General features: G+C 43.0%; 1 protein-coding gene across 1 annotated transcript; it reads right to left on the minus strand.

Moving 5' to 3' along the window:
• Nucleotides 1–2,073: 2,073 nt before the first annotated feature.
• On the minus strand, nt 2,074–18,711 carry LOC130210915 (high affinity cationic amino acid transporter 1-like). The gene is made up of 12 exons (XM_056441439.1): nt 18,301–18,711; nt 10,495–10,884; nt 10,251–10,409; nt 9,967–10,138; nt 9,728–9,861; nt 9,425–9,647; nt 8,974–9,113; nt 8,171–8,273; nt 7,416–7,615; nt 7,163–7,314; nt 5,008–5,116; nt 2,074–4,912 (listed from the first exon to the last, which is right to left on the minus strand). The coding sequence occupies exons 2-12, from the start codon at nt 10,862–10,864 to the stop codon at nt 4,740–4,742; spliced, it is 1,935 nt and encodes a 644-aa protein (XP_056297414.1). The 5' UTR covers nt 10,865–10,884; nt 18,301–18,711; the 3' UTR covers nt 2,074–4,739.
• Between the last annotated feature and the right edge of the window lie 2,082 nt (nt 18,712–20,793).

Consider the following 20,793-nt stretch of genomic DNA (forward strand, 5'->3'; position numbering starts at 1 on the left):
CAAATTTGTCTCGGAGTGCTTTACAATCTGTACACAGAGACATCCCTGCCCCAAAACCTCACATCGGACCAGGAAAAACTCCCAAATAACCATTCAGGGGGAAAAAAAGGGAAGAAACCTGCAGGAGAGCAACAGAGGAGGATCCCTCTCCAGGATGGACAGATGCAATAGATGTAATGTGTATAGAAGGACAGATTTAGAGTTAAAATACATTCAATGAATATGACAGAGTGTATGAATAGTTCATAGTAGGCATATTCCACGATGGAGACCTCCACGGTCCATCAGGCAGATGGCGGTGGGGAGGAGGAGTGGGCGGAGTCTCAACAGTGGGCGGAGTCTCAACAGGACAGTGGCGTAGTCAGGAGCAGGAATTCCACGACCCAGACCTCGATGATCCATCAGGCAGATAGGATCTATGCCGTCTCATAGGGTCCGATGACCCCATGAGACGTGAAGTCAAAAGGACTCCGGGGAGAAAGCAGAGTTAGTAAAGTGTGATTGAGAGATGAAAATTCATCCTTAAGGAGAGAAAAAAGAGGAGATAGGTGCTCAGTGCATCCTAAAACGTCCCCCGGCAGCTATAAGCCTATAGCAGCATATCAAGGGGCTGGACCAGGTGAACCTGATTCAGCCCTAACTATAAGCTCTGTCAAAGAGGAAAGTCTTAAGTCTACTCTTAAACGAGGTGACTGTGTCTGCCTCCCGGACTGAAATTGGAAGCTGGTTCCATAAAAGAGGAGCTTGATAACTAAAGGCATCATAAATGTGTTATACGTCCTTGTGTTCGCTGAGGGACGATAGATCTACTCTCCCATGCATGTTTTTATGAAATGTTTTTTTACACATGTTTTCATGAAATATTTGTGTGCTTGTTCCTTTACTATATTTATGTGCTTATTTAGTTTTTACAGTCCTTGAGGAAGCAACCACAGGCCTAATATATTTTAGTGTTTTTAAGTTGGTCAATTGCTTGGGCTTTTTTAGGTTTTTATTTTGAGCTTGTTGGATTTTGTGCTGGGCTGAAGGGGGGACCACAGTGTTATACAGTCATACTTTGCATGGTCATTTTATTATTGTGCCACATTATGTGTTTGCCATGAACAGTTCTGTTTTATTTGGTTTATTGTGATTATTTACTGTTTGTATAATATAACTCTACACTGACCTCACCGACTGCAGTGTAGACCCACATGGTTCAAGTTCTAGTGTGTGCATTTTTATCTGTGAAACTATAGTTTACTCGTCAATAAAACCTGCATGTTGGTACAGTAGTCTCTGGAACCAGTTTACTCTGAGTATTGTGAAGCGCACACACACACACACACACACACACACACACACACACACACACACACACACACACACACACACACACACACACACACACACACACACACACACACACACACACACACACACACACACACACACACACACACACACACACACACACACACACACACACACACACACACACACACACACACACACACACACACACACACACCCCTTTAAAATTGTCGCTTTGTTTCATTGGAGCCATTTGTACCCACTATGCGTGTGTGTGTGTGTGTGTTTGCTGTACTAGCCCCAAACCAACTTCTCTTGGTTTGATGTTTAAAGAAACAATAGCTTAGTTTATTAAACTAAATATTACAAAGAGACATATACATTCCCAAAAATGTTGTGATCTTTTGGGAACTACATTTTGTTTGCACATTGCCATTTACAGTAAAGACACACTCACGTCCCTCGGCTCAATATACTGACACTTTCTGTCCAGTTATGGAGGATATATGCAGCGAGGGTTTGAAGAGTCACAGAATAAAGAGAGCATTACTATTGGTGAACAGTATTTTGCTTCACAGGCATGAACACAATACAAACAAGTTTGCAGTCATTGTTGCAAAAATATTACTTCATACACTTCACTCATGTCAACACGAGTCACAGATTATATAATAATCGGTTTGGCAAACCGGCATCCAGATCAAATAAACTTAAATACATAGACCAATAAATACATACTATTAACATAACACAATTAGCAAGAAAAACAAATACACTGTCTGCGCTTAAACTTTCAGCAAATATTTATTTACAGCAGTAACTATACCAATCACAAACAATAGCAAGACACCGCATGCCGAACTGCTGACCTCCACCACTCTGATACACTTTACACCTTTATAACTTAACTTACAACGTACAATAAAATCAGCAAAACAAAAATAAATGGTGCAGCATACAACTTTGTACATATTGAAAAGTGTCAAGGACAATTAATTGCACCATTTGTAGTTTCTTAACCCTTGTGTTGCCTTAGGGTCATTTTGACCCGAATCAATATTATACCCTCCCCCCGCCTTTGGGTCATTTTGACCCGATTCAATGTTTCACCCTCCTGTTACCTTTATATTTACTAACATATTTTATCCTTTGGGTTCAATTTGACACCAGCAATTAAAACCTCCAGAAAATTATTAGAATTAATATTGTTTTCCAAGTTTAAGTGTGAGGCACTTTATGTTTGTTTGTTGACTACCGAAAGAACACCGACATTAAACATTGACTGGGGTCAAATTAATCCTAAAGCGGGGGGAGGGTGTAATATTGATTCGGGTCAAAATGACCCTAAGGCAACACAAGGGTTAAGATGAAGCCTCACGTGAAACATGGAACTTAGAAGAGAGCTAAAGCCTCGCCTTGTGAATGATTCCTGATGCCGTTGTGCTGTCAAACTAATATATTCCATCTATTTATTGTGAACGGCCACAAAGGCACCGGTTGTAACAGTTATTTACTTTACATAATACATGCAATATTAAATGTTGTACATTTGCATTTCACACATCAGGTACTTGGAGACCAAAGTGCATACTTGATAATGTCCCACTGATTTAAACGCCCGACAACAGTTTAGATACAGGCTAGTTATGGACAGAAAACGGTAACTTACTTTTGCCAATGCGGTTGCATACTCTCAGACTGCAACCAAGTTTCATACACCCCATTTGTTTCCACCCCATTTGTTTCTACAAGTCTATGTAGCATTTCAAACATGCAGGCTATTTAATTGCCTCTGTTAAGGAATCTAAAACAACTATGTCCATGAATGGCGACATTGTTTCGACGCAAAACATCTAAGTAAATAACATAATTTGGCTTCTAGCAATGTTAATAGTTACTCTCAATGGAACATAAAAGGCAAAGAAAAGAACACGTCATCATAGCATTCATAAAAAGGGGACTCGGGGATCTCTTTGCATTTCCTATTTTTAGTGAACACACAACAATGTTGCTTTCAAGTTTTAGCTGCACACACCGACACTCAGCTTTCATTTCCACAATCATTAAATAGCATCTGAATGGCAAAAGCACTCTCAGATATATTACTGTTGAGGTAAACATAACTGCCGGTGTAGTTTGTTTTCTGAATTTACAGTACGACTATCTCTATGGAAACTGAAGGTGTTGAAAATCACAAACTGATTATACTTCAGCCTATCCAGATGTATGTGAAGTAAAAAGTGAAAATGCTGCACAACGGTGAAATTTCCTCTTATACATCATAAATAGATGCTTTTCCTGCTCCAAAGTGTACGTTATATACAGACATATATATTTCACAATTCAAGCTGTTGATAGAGCAATATCAGCTCTGTTGATGGAGCAATAACATTTACTTGGGAAATAGGCACTTAAAATACATCCTCTGTCATGTGGAATAATCATTTCACATTAGCAGCTTTCTGTTTCTTTGGCTAATTAAAAAAATGAAGTCCCTTGATGGAGACAACATCGTTGTATTTTATCTTAATGTAACATCATTCAACTGTAGAAAACAAGCACTGAGATAATACTGATCACAAAAGTACTGTACCAGATTATGGTGAATTATTCTGAGCAGTTAATATTAAACATAGGCCTACAGAGTTGAGCCTTCTGGACAGCACATTTTGTCAAAATGCGTCGCACATTTTTTACCATTGAGGTCAACTTAAAAACACAAAAAGGCACTCAAGATACAATGACATTCTCAACTCAGTTTGAAAATAATTACTATGATTCTCAATTTAAGCTGCGACAACGAACTTTCCTTTTGTGTTGATTTATGTGGACAGAGGTGGTAATTCATTATATTGTGAAATATAGGGAAGTGGAGTTAAAAAACTAATCTCCCACTGCCTGCCAAGGGACCATGACGAGTAACAAATATGTACCAGGGAATCTAAAAGCATGCAGATTTGCCTATAGAAAATAAAGAAAGCATAAATGATAAGCCTCATAACTTTCAATCAGAACGCTTTTGTAATTCATGTCTTTTCTATAAACAGCCAACACATACAAATGTTGAGCGATTTCAAGCTTTACAAATAACTAAAGCTGAACTCAAAATGTAAAGTGTAAAGTAAAATGTGTTATATAACAGAACAATAAAAAGAATGTGGCTTTAAGAAACTGTGGATTAAGGAACCAACATAAAGTTTTGATGCATTTTATGTTTTGATTGATATGTGTTCCTTGTCTTTGGTTGATTTGGTGCCACATAATTAGTAGTGTTCAGCGAAAAAATAAGCATAGCATTTTTACTGTCATCAAAATGTGTGGCTGGAATAAGGTAATAACTCAACACTCTGATTGGAAGGGTGCATGAAAGTCTCCCTTTCAGTCTCGTAGATTTGCGGTTATTTGACAGAACAGAAAGAGAGTGGATCAGTGAACCTCCCGTTTCCTCAGGAATCTTCCTCATCGTCTCCTGTGGCGGTTTGCGTGTTGTGTAGAAATGCTTTCTTCAAAGTTACCATGGACTCGCCCTTTATTGTGCAGGTCGGCGTGTTGATGTTGGACTTGGTCAACGCGGCCTCTGCACTGTTGCGAAAACCATAGCCGAAGTAGATCAGGAAACCTAAAAACGGTGTAGAAACATTGTGGCAAAGATATGAATTCATTTTCAAAACAACTACAACAGAAGATCATATTTGGCATTGAATTCCTAAATACCTAAAGCCATCCAGATGGCAAAGCGCATCCAGGTTCCTTTGTCCAGCTGCATCATGAGATGGACATTGATGAACATACTGAGGACTGGGAGAAAGGGCAGCAGGGGAACCTGCGAGAAGAAAGTGTGAGCATTTAACATTACAACCTTAAATATGAAGAAAGGATGACCGGCAATAATGTCAAGTACACACGATTTGCATTTAATTAGTTTTAAATATGTGTAGTCCTTTAGCAGGTTGGAAGCAACAGTAAAGTCTCAAGAGTAAATCCTCTCCCCTTCACTGCTTGTTTGGCGGTGTTTGCTCTGTTCAGTCAGAACAGCTTGCTTTTAAACGGGGCTTCAACGGGCGTGGCGACAACAACGAAATGGCCTACCTCAAGGTAGCGTGCTGGCCCCACTACTATATAACATCTACACCAGGCCTATTCAACTAGCGGCCCGTTTGAGTTTAACTCTCGCCCACAAGACTGCCTGCAAATCACTATAGCTTGGTAAGAAAAAATAAAACTGACGGACACGCCTCTTTTATACATTGAGACATCTAACCCAGAGCCATCGAGTTTCACTGTTGCCTCAACCAAACCCCCCCCCCCGTCAACAATCCTTCTCGGCTCGCGCGCGACTCTCACTAGCAGCCCCCCGCCTCCCGTCAACAATCCTTCTCGGCTCGCGCGCGACTCTCACTAGCACCCCCCCCCCCCCGTCAACAATCCTTCTCGCACAGGTGAGCATCGGGTGCTGATTTGATCAATATTCTGTGCGGCCCTCACACCCCCCGTGATTTTCTTATTCGGCCCACTTGCTACTGAAGTTGAATAGCCCTGATCTACACCAACGACCAGCCAATGGACCAGAACACTGAGCGTTTCATCTATGCCGACGATCTCTGTGTAACATCCCAAGAGAACTCCTTTGAAGCAGTAGAAGCAAACCTCACCACAGCCCTAGATGAGCTACTCCTCTATTACGAGCGCAACCTACATGCCAACCCTACAAAGACCCACGTCTGCTCCTTCCATCTCAGGAACTGTGAAGCCAACTGACCACTTAACATCAAATGGTCTGGAACACCACTTGAGCACTGTACCCACCCTGTCTACCTTGGAGGAACCCTGGATCGTACTCTCACCTTTAAAGAACACATCAAAAACACAAAATCCAAAGTCGGTTCCCGAAACATCATTCTACGGAAACTGACCAACTCCAAATGGGGAGCCACAGCACACACATTAAAATCTACTGCTCTGGCCCTGTGCTATTCCTCTGCAGAATATGCATGCCCTGTTTGGGAGAGGTCAACCCATGCCCAGAAACTTGACCCAGCCTTGAACAACACCTGCCGTCTGATCACTGGCTGCTTGAAACCCACCAACACAAGCAACCTGCACCTCCTCGATGGCATTGCACCTGCTGATATTAGACGGAAAGTTGTCAGCCGAGTCGAGAAAACAAAAGCTACTTGCGATGAACGCCATCTCCTCCATGGATGTCACCCTCCGGCCCAACGGCTAAAGTCAAGAAAAAGTTTTCTCAGCCAGGTCCAGCCCCTAACAAAGTCTCGGGAAGAAACCAGAATACAACTCTGGATGGAAAAACTTGAGAATGACCCACCTCCAACTGACATGGGAATACCCCCCACTGAAAACCAACCCCCTGGCCAAGAAGCATCATGGGCTCAATGGAAAACACTCAACCGCCTTAGAACACGAACGGGACGATCCAAAGATGCTCTGGTCAGATGGGGCTACAAGACTGGCCCAACCACCTGTGAATGTGGACAAGCAGACCATACAATGGAGCACTGCCTTGTCTGCCCTCTACTACCTAACCCTTGCAGCCCAAAAGACCTTGCAGTATTCAACAAAAACACAAAGGACTGTGTAAAGAAATGGCAAACTGCCATATAACTATCACGCTTCAGTGAAACGAAAAGAAGAGAAGAACGGGGCTTATTTTTTGAATGAAACCTTCTAGTAAACAGAAGATTAGCAAGTCAAACTGTATGTGGATAGAACGTAGTACAAACAACGACAAAGTGCTCAACCAGAATAACATGCAAACGAACACAAAGCAAAGTACTTTTCCACAAGCTACAGTGTCCCTTTGTATATTGTGCAACTATGAAGTGGTGTGAGAATACTCTCTGGTGTCTACCTTGAAGGCCAGCTTAATCTTGCTCTGCGGCTGTCTCCACACGATGAAGATGACGATCAAGCACGCCACCGTGAGAAAGCAGAGGACAGACACTGACCAGACTGCCAGACGTCCTTGGACAGCTACGATGCTAAAGACGCACACCAACACACCTGGAGGGGAGCAGAAAACCGTGAGATGTGCTGCATCAGTAACCGGGTGAATTACTCCGCCGCCATCATCGGATTTCCCCTGGACTTTGCGTGCGTCTCACCCATGATGCTGGTGCAAATGTTGACGGTAAACCCGGACAGAGGGGACGGCTCCGTGTTTGAGGGGAAAAGTAAATTCCTGATGGTGAAGCGATCGTCTGGTTGTGGCAGTATTTCGATGTTCTCCTCGTTAAAAGCCATTTCAGGTTCATCCTGAGTGTTGGCCATCTTGTAGGCCACACTGGGCTGGTCAGGCTGGTACCTTCAGACGGAGAAACAGATGGTCAGAACCCCGCTGAGAAACGACTGTACTCTCACAACTGCTGTTCACGAAAGGATGAGGACATTTAAAAAAATAAAAAAACTTAAAATCTTAATTTAAAACCATACTGCATCCCCTTAATTATGAGGGGTTTAGCAGATATTTCTCTCTAAACGATTTTTCACGTCGACTGTAATCACAAATGCATTAATTGCATGAAAGACAACGAAGATGGAGGTCAATGTCAGCGACTGCAAATTCTTATATTTCAAATCATTACATTTATAATTTGAAGTCATGTTTTACATTATCTTAAAGGTGCATCGTACGAGGTTCAGAGCAATCATGTGGCATCCACGCGCCATGTGTCCCTCTCCGTTCTGTGTGTGTTGTTAACCTTGTTCTTGCTAGGTTGAAAGAGCCCGCCGGCTGTGCGTGCACGCTTAGTGCACGTGAGCATGCCTTAGTGGTTAGATATGGACACATTCAGCCTGGTAATCCTCCAGCGTTCTGGCAAGCTTAGACCGGTTACGTCAACTGAAAGATGAGGTGTACCTGAGGACCAGCACACAGGCAGCCACCAAAGTATAGGCCAGCAAAGTGCCAATAGACATGAGGTCGACCAGGTCCTTCAAGTCAAACAGGAAAGCCATCACAGCTGCAGGACACACCGGAGAAAAACACAAAATGTCAAGATAACTAATCCTAAAATGTAAAAAAATTAAACATGCACATTGACCACAGTATAATGCAGATAACATAACATAATTCATACACATTTTCACACTATTGCTGTCGAGCTCCATCTAATTACAACCTCATGTGATAGGAGCCAACGTCCTCCTTCCCCAAGGGGCCGCTGTTGCCTCGGGGCTCATGTCAGCTGCCTACCAGGGAGATCTGCCACAATGGTGGAGATGTTGGGCGTCTTCCTCTCGCCAGAAACGACAAGAGCAGACCATCGCGAGCCATAGCAAAGATAATGCGTGGCAGTGGAAACATGGACCCGAGAAGACTAAGCCAATGATGAAGGAAGAAGAAGGAGGAGGAGGAAGAGGCAGAGTTTTGTTTTACTCAACGAAAACGTTTGGGAAGTCAGGTGTTGACACAAGACCTCATCTGCAACCATTCCCAGCCAGACTTCCTGATGAACAGCACGGGATGCTGTCCTAAGGGTGTCTATGTGCCAGCTTTGCACATGGCAATAATTTAAGAAATATTACATTTGCAGGACATTTGTGCCGTATATTCATCTTGGGCCGAGTGCTTTGTTGAGGCCGAGTGTGACAAGAACGTCTTGTCGCGTTATAGGATGATGGGGACCCCATCCAGTTAGTAGGTTTAGGTCATGACCTCACCTGCCACAACACCTGATGTTACTGTCGCTGTTAGAGGGGTTTTGCTTTGCGGGCTGATTTTGGACAAACATTTGAAGAGCAGCCCATCTTCTGCCATGGCCCAGATCACTCTGGGCATTGGGAACATGGAGCCTAGTAGACTAGGATGGAAGAGAGAGAAAAACAGAAAAACAAGGTTTGAAGGACTCCACCATCTAAAATGTTTTTCCAAAACTGGAACTAAGTAGTTTAAACCATGAAAAAAACTAAGAATCATCAAGGAGGAGTTTACAAATGTCCTTTAAACAATAGATGAATAAATCACTTATTTTCCTCTCAACGGTTCAGCTCCTAATACATTGAATAATATTGCATCCACTTATATACTGAATGAAAGAAGAATATATTCAAGGTACAAGACATGAATTATTAAATCCTTTTCGTGCAGAGAGGTAGTAGGAAAGCCTCTTACCTGGTCGACAAGGCGCATAAAGATCCAACGGCCACTGCGTAAGTGGCATGCTCCCAGCCCACATACTTGAAGGCCACTGGCAGAGGGCTGTTCTCATCCAGCAGGTAGTAAGGCATCATCAAAGTGAGGGCCGCGGAGACGCCGAAGTACGCCACGAAGCAAATAAGGAGCGAGGCCACAATGCCGATGGGAATGGCCCTCTGAGGATTCTTCACTTCTTCTCCTGGGGAGGGAACATAGCTGGAGATGTGAGAGGATCGGGGTCACCAGTGTTGCTCATCAATGTAATGTATTCCCTCTCACCTGTCGTGGCAATGCAGTCAAAGCCTATGAATGCATAAAAGCAGGTGGCGGCGCCAGAGAGGACGCCACTCATGCCAAACGGCATGAAGCCACCTTCACCGAGACGCTCCGCAGATGGTCGGGTATCAGAGATACTGCAAGTGAAACAAAGAAAACACATTTGTATTTCTAAAGCACAACACACAGGTATATTATTAGGCTCATAACATTTGAGGGAATAAGCCCTGCACGTCACCCACTTGAGACTAGAGTTACTGGTGGCATTCAGGATTTCACCGGGATTCAAGTTCCAGTTGTTCAGGTTTCCTTTGATTAAGCCAGAGATGATCATAAACAGCAGCACCACCACATTGATGCAGGTGAACACTTTGTTCACCATGGCCGACTCCTTCACTCCAAATACAAGTAGTCCTATAAGCAGTAATTTTTAAAAAGACGCCTGTAAAAGAGGAAAGCCTATGATGTCGAAAGGAAAAAGGAGATCAAACTTTTTTCACAGAGATGTATCTGCGTTGCTTCTCACCCGTCAGACTGATTATTATGAAGACGGCAAATAAGTCTGGGTACTCTGCCAGGACGCCTGGGGCATTCATGGTCATGTAACGTCTGCAGAATCCCTCAATGTGCCCTCCGATTAGCTCACCGAAGGTCGCGCTCCATGCTCTGGCCACACTTGACGTTCCTGTGTGGAGGACAGTGTTCATGTACACTGAACATGATCTGGAGTAGCAACCGAATGCTTTCCCTCCTTATGTAAAGTGGCTTACCAATGACGTAAGAGAGGATGAGGTTCCAGCCTGTGATAAAAGCCCACAGCTCCCCAACGGTCACATAGCTGTAGAGGTAAGCCGAGCCAGTTTTGGGGACGCGGGCTCCAAACTCGGCGTAGCACAGACCGGCCAGGACTGAGGCAAAGCCGGCTATGAGGAAGGAGAGGACGATGGCGGGTCCAGAGCTCTCCCGCGCTACGGCGCCGGCGAGGATGTAGACTCCGGCACCCAGCGTACTCCCGACGCCGAGGGCCACCAGGTCCAACGTGTTGAGGCATCGAGACAACCGGGAGTCCTCTGAGTTGCAGTCGACGACCTTCACCCGCAGGAGCTGCTTCCCGATGCCCTTTAATGTTGCCAGGATCATCCCGGCTGGCACCAAAAGCGCTACACGGGATAATGGCAGTTAACAAAAAACAAGACAGGAATGACGTGAGCACATAGATGACTATGCCTTATCAGACTAAGTATATATATATATATATATAAAAAATGTTGCTGGACTAGCCCCAGACAAACTTCTCTTGGTTTGATGTTTAAAGAAACAATAGCTTAGTTTATTAAACTATCGATTACAAAGAGACATATAAATCCCCAAAAATGTTGTGATCTTTTGAGAACTAAACTTTTTTTTGCACATTGCCATTTACAGTAAAGACACACTCAAATCCCTCGACGCAGTCGGTGAAATCCACTGAGCTGTGTGAGCCCACGGGTGATGTTAGGAACACAAACACGAGGGCGTTTGATGTTCCGATGTATAAAGCAGAAATAATGGTTATTTCTTTTGCGATGGATGGTGGCAATCAGGCACGTGCGCAGACATTTTGGGGGGCAGGTGCTCAAACCAAAAAAAAGGGCACCCATCACCAAAATGATTTGTCTTTTGATCACTGTAACTTGAAGTTAAGTAATTGGTTGCTAGCAACACTTGAAACACATTGTGTCGTGAGAAGACATGAAAGTTGAATAAAGTGACATGTTTTCTATTAACAATTACACTTTATTTTCATTTACAAAATGATAGGAGCGAAAAATGCCATATAATAAACAACTTACGACCTGTAAAAACGTTATAAAGCCTCAATCTGATATTTCCCGGCATGAGATCACTCTTCTTGGTTAGTAAGAAGCCTTTACACGTGTTGTTTTTTCTTTTGTTTACTCTTTTCAGCTTATGCAATTACTCATACAAGATTGATCTCTGTAAAACTGGAACAGACCAAACAAAGAGAAACATACCACATACAACAATATGGCACATGGATAGCATGACACCGAGAGCTATTGTTAGCATAGTTTAGCTGCTATGTTCTAGCTGTGAATTATTGTGACATTTATAAAATTAATTAGTGAATTCAAAATACTTTCGACATTGTCTAAATGGCATTTATAAAACACAAAACAGGGGGGCTCGTGAGCGCCGCGGAGCATGTCGGGGCGAAATTCTCACAAGAACTCAAATAAATGCCCCGTCAGATATCAAAACACATTTGGGGGGAATTGATGACAGAGGCTAATTTTTATTCTTAAATACTTATTAATAAAGAAAAAAAGTGTCTCCAGCAGAAAGGGCACTTTTCTCAACCAGGGCAAAAGGGCTGGTGCTTGAGCACCACTAGGGCTCTATCTGTGCACGTGCCTGGTGGCAATGATAACTATTTCCACGGAAGCCACGGAGATAAGCCACGAGATTCTCCTATTTTCTGACGAACTATTACATTGCGATATTTTGTAAATATTGTGCAAGGCATAATCCTGACAATCTGAGATCCAATTCCAAAGCTTCTGCTGAAAGAACGCATGAGAGACTGATATAGATGCGACTAACAATACACACAAACTCACTTTCACAACGCAACACAAAACAGGATCTCCTGTCTTTACTGCCACGCAGTTTATCTTCTTTCATTTAAGAAATCTACTCAACCACTTGCTCCAGTGAGTGGAGCTGTACATTTCATTTCCATCAGCTGAGGCTGAATGGAGCCAACAGAGACGTTTACAAGAGCTGCTTTGACACGTGACACAGACGCCTCTTATCCAAGTACCCAGCCCACAAATAGAACAGGGACTCTTCACACTCTTTTGTTTGGTCTGTCTAGGTTACGATGACCTGAACAAGTTGAGCCAGACCATTGGACCGACATGCAGAGGCCAAAACAAACCTGCCGAGTGTACACAAGGCTGAAGATAGAAACTCAAAGGGAAAAAACAAGGTGCTTCTGTAAACTGTGTACTTCTCAGTTCTCACGTCAATGTGTCGGAAGTGAAAGAATACGTCTTTGTTATACGTTACAGCCAGAGGTTCAGAACTCACAGCTAAGGCATACTGTTGCATGCACAAGATGTGACATGCAGGGCTAAATAAACGAGGGTGGACATGTAATTTTATGATTTAATGTTTTAGATGGCATTATATCCTTAGAATATAGTACTTTCAGTGCGTCATTAATACTGGACCTGTCCACCTGTCAGACACACACCTGCAGAGCCTCCTGCATATGGGAAATACACATTATCTAAGGGTTAAAGTGTGTCACATGACATTTTACCCCACATACAAGCCAAACAAACTTTCCTTTCCAGGGAAATAGGCCTTAGTGACATATCTAGAGCCACACTGACCTTGGAGCATTACAGCTACGAAGAGCAGAAAGTTACAACAAGAGCCAGCCATTAGGAGGAAAGGAAGTACAGCTTTTACTCGTTTCTGAATTTCGCCGATATGTTCATACCTTCAGACGGAAGTGTTAAAGCCGGTCTTGAGCGACACACAAACACACAGTTTCTTCTTGCCTTTGTGGAAGAAAACTAAAGAAAGTAAATAAATGAGCTAAATAAAGCTAAATCCCTTCGTGATGCAGCAGATACATAATCACTGACGTCTGAAGATCTTCATCTCTTACTGTTTAATGAATGTAAACCACACATAAAGTACTGCTGATAATAGGATCGGCCGCGATGTAGATTGAGATATGTTGTTGAAAAAGCAGGTTCAGCTGAATCCCTTCTTTCCCCCACCTGGTGGGGATGGCATTCCAGCAGAGGTATGGAAGCCCGGAGGTATCAATATGCGCAACAGGCTGCACTGACTGATCATCAAAGTCTGGAAGGAAGGCTTTGTACCTCAGGTGTGGAAGGACGCCAGCCTTGTGCCCATCTATCAGAAAGGGGACCGAACAGACTGTGGAAACTATCAAGGAATATCTCTTCTGTCCACAGCCGGCAAGATCTTCGCCCGGATTCTCCTGAACAGACTCTCAAGTCACATCACTCCAGAGGTTGTACCTGAGACGCAGTGTGGCTTTCGTGCAAACCGGAGCACAGTGGACATGATCTTCTGCCTGCGACAACTCCAGGAAAAGTGCATCGAGCAGAACAAACCTCTGTATATGGTATTTGTCGATTTCACAAAAGCATTTGATATAGTGGGGAGGAGCGGGCTGTGGCAGTTGCTGAGAAAAAATGGTTGCCCGAAAAAGTTCACAACCATGATAGAAGGTCGACATACTGGAATGGTGACCAAAGTCAGAGATAGGGGGGAGGTCTCGGACGACTTTGCTGTAACAAATGGTGTCAAACAGGGATGCGTACTGGCTCCTACACTCTTCTCCATCTTCTTGTCAGCGATGCTTGAAGAGGCTTTCCGAGACATGGGGGATGGAGTCTACATTCAATCACGCCAGAGTGCTGACCTCTTCAACGTCGCGCACTTCAAAGCGAAGACTAAGACCACAAAGATATTGGTGAGAGAGCTACTCTTTGCAGACGACAGTGCACTAGTTGCCCACTCAGCAGAAGAGATTCAGAGGATTGTAGACGCGTTTGCCACTGCATCAGTAAAGTTTGGCCAAGAAGATTAACATCAAAAAGACAGCAGTGCTGTTCCAGTCGAACTCTGCAACAACCAGGGAGGAACATATCATGGTCGATGGCACCACTCTGACCTCTGTACAAGAATTCACGTACCTCGGCAGCACAATAGTAAGAGATGGCCGCATCGAAGCTGAGATACAAACAGGGACGTGCTCTGCCTCACCTGTCATGAGTAAAAAAAGTAAAAAATAAAAATAATGATAACATCAAATATATATTAATATTTGTCCACCGATCTTTATGTATGACTAATTTCTAACATTTAATAGTCCAAATCGCTGAATTTACCTATTTCCTGTTCAAATACAGGATGAAGCGAGAGTTGAGGCAGCGACAAGTCGAGCCTCACCTCTGATTGCGCAATCCATCACAAGCTGGGTTGATGCATGCAATTGGCCCGTGTGGGTTGCCGTATTTTTGCATGTCGCCAATATAATGTTTGCAGATATGTTTATTTGCCCTGATTTTTCAGTCTGGCTAAGGTCTTTAACCATTACATTTTAATGTTTGTAAGTGACATTTATTTTTGCTGATGCGAAATAAAACCGCAGTGAAAAGGCGCAGGGTGAGGCAGATAATACTCTGCCTCGCTAAAGGGGGCGCTCGTGAGCCAACAGGTACTTGTTGCTGCTTCTTCTACGCAGAGGCGTAAGGCGAGTCAAGTCTGTTTGTTTTTGTATTTTGCTACGCCAGACTGCCAACATGGAAGAGGATTATATATCTAAGCTTAAAAATGTCTCAAAACTGGACTTTCAGTCAAAAGTGGACGTGATTAACACAGGTAGACCAACGCCGGAGCTAAAAGGTTTGCTTCAAACTTTTTCTTACCTTTACGTATCTAATATGGACCGTGTGTGTGTGTGCGCGTGTGTGTTGTGTGGAGAATGCTGATGAGACATGAAATAACCAGTAGCCAATTGAATAAGCTACCCTTTAGGGTTTATATATTTGTAAATCTGACACTAAAGGAGTCAGTGCCTCACCAACCATGAACCTCACCACACGTCTCTGGATACAAAGGAGGATGTCAAAGGCTAGCATGTGCTTTGGTCGCCTTCGCGAAAGACTCTGGAACAACCACCATGTGTCCACAAGAGTAAAAGGCAAAATATACCAAGCGATCATACTTTCCACCTTGTTGTACGGGGCTGAGACCTCTGAAGAAAAGGGAGATTGAAACCAACTCGTGGACATCTCTTGTGCGACAGAGAGATGCATGGAGAGTGGCTGTAGGGTAGTACAACACATTGAAAGCAGTCTTTGTTGCTCTGCGACCGACAGCCATATAATATGATATATGGAATACTATACCTAAAACATGTGTGACTTGTATTTTACAGACTATAATTCAGTTAATAGTTCTGGTGTCCATGATTTATAGGATCGGTCCTCAGTCTTAGGTACGTCTCTGACCACTAGCTAGCACTGTGCCCCCAACAACTGCAACACCGGAAAAATCTACATTTATTTGATAGATGATCACAGTGTATTTAAAATATTCCAAATCGTTTACTTCAACTCCTCTAGTATTTTTAAAGCAATATGTTAAATTGGCTCACACGTCATATATATATATATATATATATCAGTGGCGGTTCGTCCATAGAGGGCACTAGGGCGCCGCCCCTCTTAAAATTTGTAGATGAAAAAAAAAACGAAAAAAAAACAAAAAACATCCTGTCAAAAAACATTATATGCCAAATCATTTAAATAGTAAATATACCGTGTTGACGCGCTAAATGTGTGTGGGAGACCGTCAGCCTGTCAACAACCACTTAAGTTAATGTGAAAAAATATAATATATCGCCATTATCACGGAAAGAAGCCCCTCCCCTTTTTCGAGGCGATCTAACGTGTGTGTGCGGCATCGAGAAAATATTTCAGTCGTTTCGGCAAGGACCGGCTTCTCATTGGCGGATGAAACGTGAATCTTGGGTCGCAAAAATGTGCGCTCGTTGGCCAATGACATCGTTTTATTATTTCACGTGGTTGGACTATTCGGCAGATCAGAGACTTATCGTTCCCTCAGCCCAGAGAGCTCCAGGAGCTACAGGAGCAGGTTGCTAACGGAGCTGTCAGCTGGAGGTTCAGTGAGTAATGCGCTGTTTAATTTCCCGTCTGTTGTTCCAAAGGGACTGAAACTCTCTGGACTACAACGGGGTGAGGGATCTAAAGAGCTGCAGACAAGTGTAAAGCACGAATCTTGCCGCAGTTATCTAGCTAAGAGCATGGAGTTAACTCGCTAACAGCCTGAAGCTAACCTTGTTTACAGTCAGGAGAAGGAGACCGAACTGGCATCGAAACACAACGAAGAAGTTCTGAAAAACAGACACATTCCCTCAAGAATAATGGAAACAGGCTGGTTACAGACATGATTGACTTTAACCAGAGAGTAAAGTGACTACTTTAAAGAGAGGAGGCTACTTTTCTTTACAGTCGTGGGTCTGCTCTGTCACCCAATGTAACATGTGCTGCATCTCTTTCTGACTCTATTCTGCTCTGAACCTCTTTTATTTTGCAAACCTCTGAAACCCAACCCAATGTTCTTTAAAGCCGCTCTGAACCTCCCATGCCCAAAGTTACAGCTTGTTGATAGTTGTTATTGGACAGTGTTGAGCACGGTGTGTTCTTGAAATAAAGCTTTGTTTTTTACAATATTCTACTCAAAACCTCTTTTCTTCTCATTGTTGAGTGATATTTAAACTGCGCCCCCCCCCCAAAAAATTCACCAGCCGCCACTGATATATATATGTCACCATCTCTAAAAATGTCATGCTGTCACGACACCAGCTGTTTAAATCAGCCGTTGTCCTCGATCCAATAAGCACAATGAAACAATGACATATTTAGCCATCATCTTGCTGCCTTCTCAATTAAATATGGCATTCATGTTGCTGTTACGCACCCCTCCACCTCCCCGGGGGCTCGTTGATGATCAGGGCAGTAGGCCCTCAATTCCAAATCTCCAAGTGCCAAACACTCTGAGACTTTAATTCAAGTAAGTTTATTTTGTTTAGCCCAAAATCACACATTTGCTTTGTAGGGCTTTACAATCTGTACACATATGACTTCCCTGTCCCAGGACCTCACATTGGATCAGGAAAACTCTCCAGAAACCCAGAAGAAGAAAAAACGTTAACGAGGACTTTATCATATCATCGTTTAACAATACACATGATCCTTTCTTCATCAGACTGGTCTCTTTTGATCGAAATGTGTTCATGACAATTAAATATTTCAAAACAAAAAAGTAGTCTCACAAGTATAGTTACAGTGGGCCTGAATGATAATGTATTACAAAATATATTTATAGAATTCCAGTAGCAAATGTAGGTACATATAAAATCATCACGTAGTAACACAACGCATTTTCAAACATATATTTCAAAGTCTCCATTATCTACTCAAATTATTGGTCATAATTATCATTAGCCTATTTGATACCACCGATAGAAGACGTGCCGTAACGTCCACGCATTGACTCCTCGTCCCCAGCACCACTGGTGGAGACGGGACTCGCTATAAAAGGCAATGTTTCTCCTCACGGCCACCACATATTTTACTTTAACGTAACTGATCACTTCTATGAACGATGCATCACGGGTGAAGCTCGCTGCGCCGCACTCGGCTACTTTAAAGGACCCTGGTCCAGAACGAGGGCTACAGGAGTCCAGGAGATGCTCCCGGGGTTCATGTTGCATCAGCCGGATGGCTCTTGACTCCTCTCCCTCAGACCATGTGCACTCCGCTGCTTCCGTGTGTGTACCGCAGCACACACACGCACACACCCGCATGGCTGAGATGTAACTTCTTTGTATTGGATTGTTTACAAACTGCAGCGGGATTAATGGGATAATTGTTCTGAAACAAATACAACTTTGATTTAAAAGTAAGAGTCTAAATACTCCACTTAAAACGTCTCACCTTCTTTGAGAAACTGCTTTTGCCTCCTTTAGTTTGCACGACTCCGGACACTAGTGGCGTAAATCGCCGTCATCAGTCGGAAACTTCCCACTGCTGGTTTGCTGGTATGGACTCACACGCACGCGCGTGCGTGCACGGAGGAGGCCTCGCTCGCTGACTAGTGGGAGGTCCGCCCAGCTGCCTTGTGGCTCCACCTGATTATCAAACGGACATCAGAGGCCGCTCGTTTCCCCTGGCAAGTACCTCAAGTGCGCACCAGGCGGCGCTCTTCACAAGCGAATGCCACCCGCCGGACTTCCTGTGGCTCTTTGAGGCATCGCGGATGGTGATCAGAAACGACAACACACCTTGTAATATGTTGTCATGTGTTGTAACTTGTAATATGTTGTTTATGTCTTCATATTAAATGTAGTGCAGTTTGCATGTGTTGTCATATGTTCTTGCATACAAACCAGTGGCGTCAACACAGCATGTTTATGGACATTACTTTGCAACAAAAATGGTCTCTCATATATATAGCCCCACCATCTAAACCAGGATTTGTGGTTATAAATGTGAGGGGATTCTTTCCCACTGCAAAAAGGAGGCCACACCAGTCATGACAAAGCTCCATCCAGACTGGGATTCCTCCCACTACATCAGTATGGTGTGGGGAGCTACAGGTAGCTGCATAATTTGTTGAGATCAGATGGATATTGGCGGCTTCATGAGCCCCTTCTTTGCTTTGACGAAAAATATCACATGCATCAAAGCTTAATAATACGTAATTGGTGGGAGAATGTCTTTTGACGCTGGCATTTCTAGATTTATGGTTGACTGGCGTGAACGAATTGTGGGTCCCTTTTGATAAATGGGAGTCAGCGCTTTAAGGTGATTCTGAGGTACTGCAGTTCCCATGGGACTGGGAGGAGGAAGTCATTCATGAGAAATACTTACACGCTTCCCCTCACCAAATATCGCTGCATTTTGCTTCTTTCAGATACAGTATCTGCACATTTCTGGTGAACTTATTTCAAGGTTCTGGTTCTCAGGAGCTCAAGTACTGATGGTTTTCATTCAAGCTGTATGATGAGGACTGAATAGACTCGAGATACCAGGAGAATGTGTTTAATTACCTTGTAGAAATGAAAACAAAGAGTTTGGGTCCCAAAGATCACCGTTGAAACCAGTCGGTGCAGCGTTGCAAAAATATGAAAAACTGACCAATGACAAAAAGAATATCAGCACACTCTTCTCGCTGCAGAGCACCAACTCCATGATGTGTGATCCGGTAAGGCACCAGTGACCTCGACAGTCATATATTTGCAGTAAAAGCAACACATTGATAGCTTGACCCAGGAGGAACAAGGAGTTCTCCTTCTGAAGTGTTTGATACTAATACTCCATGAGAATAGAGAAATAAACTTTTAGCTTTGCTTATAGCACTAACATTGGAAGCATCTGTCAAAAGGATAAACAGATGCTACACATGATCCCAAACTAGTCCCAGTTTGTGGCTCTGATCTGGGCAAAGATAAGCGTTCTTTTTCCAGAAAAATTAATAATAGCTCCTAATAACTCTGGATTTTTTAAATAAAGTCACCAGAGAAGAAATGTTGGCATTGTAGGTTTCTTTACCCCGGTATAGATTGAATTTCAACCTTTCTAAACAAAAAACACGTTTCATAAATACCTTTCATGTCATCCCTGTAATAACATTGTGAATCGATTTTTCTTGTGCCATATAAAATGAGCTAGGATGTATGTACTTTCTGAATACCTGCAGGGTAGAAACATCTTGGGAACACTTTTAATTCTACATTTTAAAATGTAATCTGGATGGTTAGAAGGGGGATTATGTGAATACCTTCAGATTTATAATGACCTGGCTTTTATTCGTTTAGAAGAATCCATCGTAATGGTAAATCATGAGACAGAATGTGTCAACCCAGAACTTCTAATTCTTGTTTCCATCTTGTATTCTCAGTCTTGTGATGCATGTTTTGAACAATTGTATTTTTCTCAACACTTTTGTTCCACCCTTTTAATGTTCCGAACTTGGTACTGCAACTACACAACGTTCAGATTCTCAAGGCTCCTATGATTTATCCCATCTTAACGTTTCATGAACCAACCAAAGAAAGGAAGCCTTTAATTATACACAACGCTGAAGTTATGGAGGATAGTATTTTACCATCCTAGAAAAATACAAAAAGCTTTTCACAAAAGCACCAGGTATGTACAGGTATGTAAAGAATTAAGACCCCTTTTAAATGTGCACTCTTTTTCATTGCAGCCATTTGCCAAAATAAAAAAAGTTAATTTTATTTCTCATTAATGTACACTCAGCACCCCATCTTGGAAGGTGAACCTTCGGCCCAGTCTGAGGTCCAGAGCACTCTGGAAGAGGTTTTCTTCCAGGATATCTCTGTACTTGGCCACATTCATCTTTCCTTCAGTTGCAACCAGTCATCCTGTCCCTACACCCAAGCATGATGCTGCCACCACCATGTT

This window comes from Pseudoliparis swirei, chromosome 20, assembly GCF_029220125.1.
Source record: "Pseudoliparis swirei isolate HS2019 ecotype Mariana Trench chromosome 20, NWPU_hadal_v1, whole genome shotgun sequence".
NCBI lineage: Eukaryota > Metazoa > Chordata > Actinopteri > Perciformes > Liparidae > Pseudoliparis > Pseudoliparis swirei.

Coding starts and splice junctions, on each gene's coding strand:
- LOC130210915 (XM_056441439.1), bottom strand. CDS start 10,864: ATGATCCTGGCAACATTAAAGGGCATCGGGAAGCAGCTCCTGCGGGTG. Junction 10,139..10,250: donor CATAATAATCAGTCTGACGG/GTGAGAAGCAAC, acceptor TACTGCTTATAG/GACTACTTGTATTTGGAGTG. Junction 8,274..8,973: donor AACATCAGGTGTTGTGGCAG/GTGAGGTCATGA, acceptor TGTGTCCTGCAG/CTGTGATGGCTTTCCTGTTT.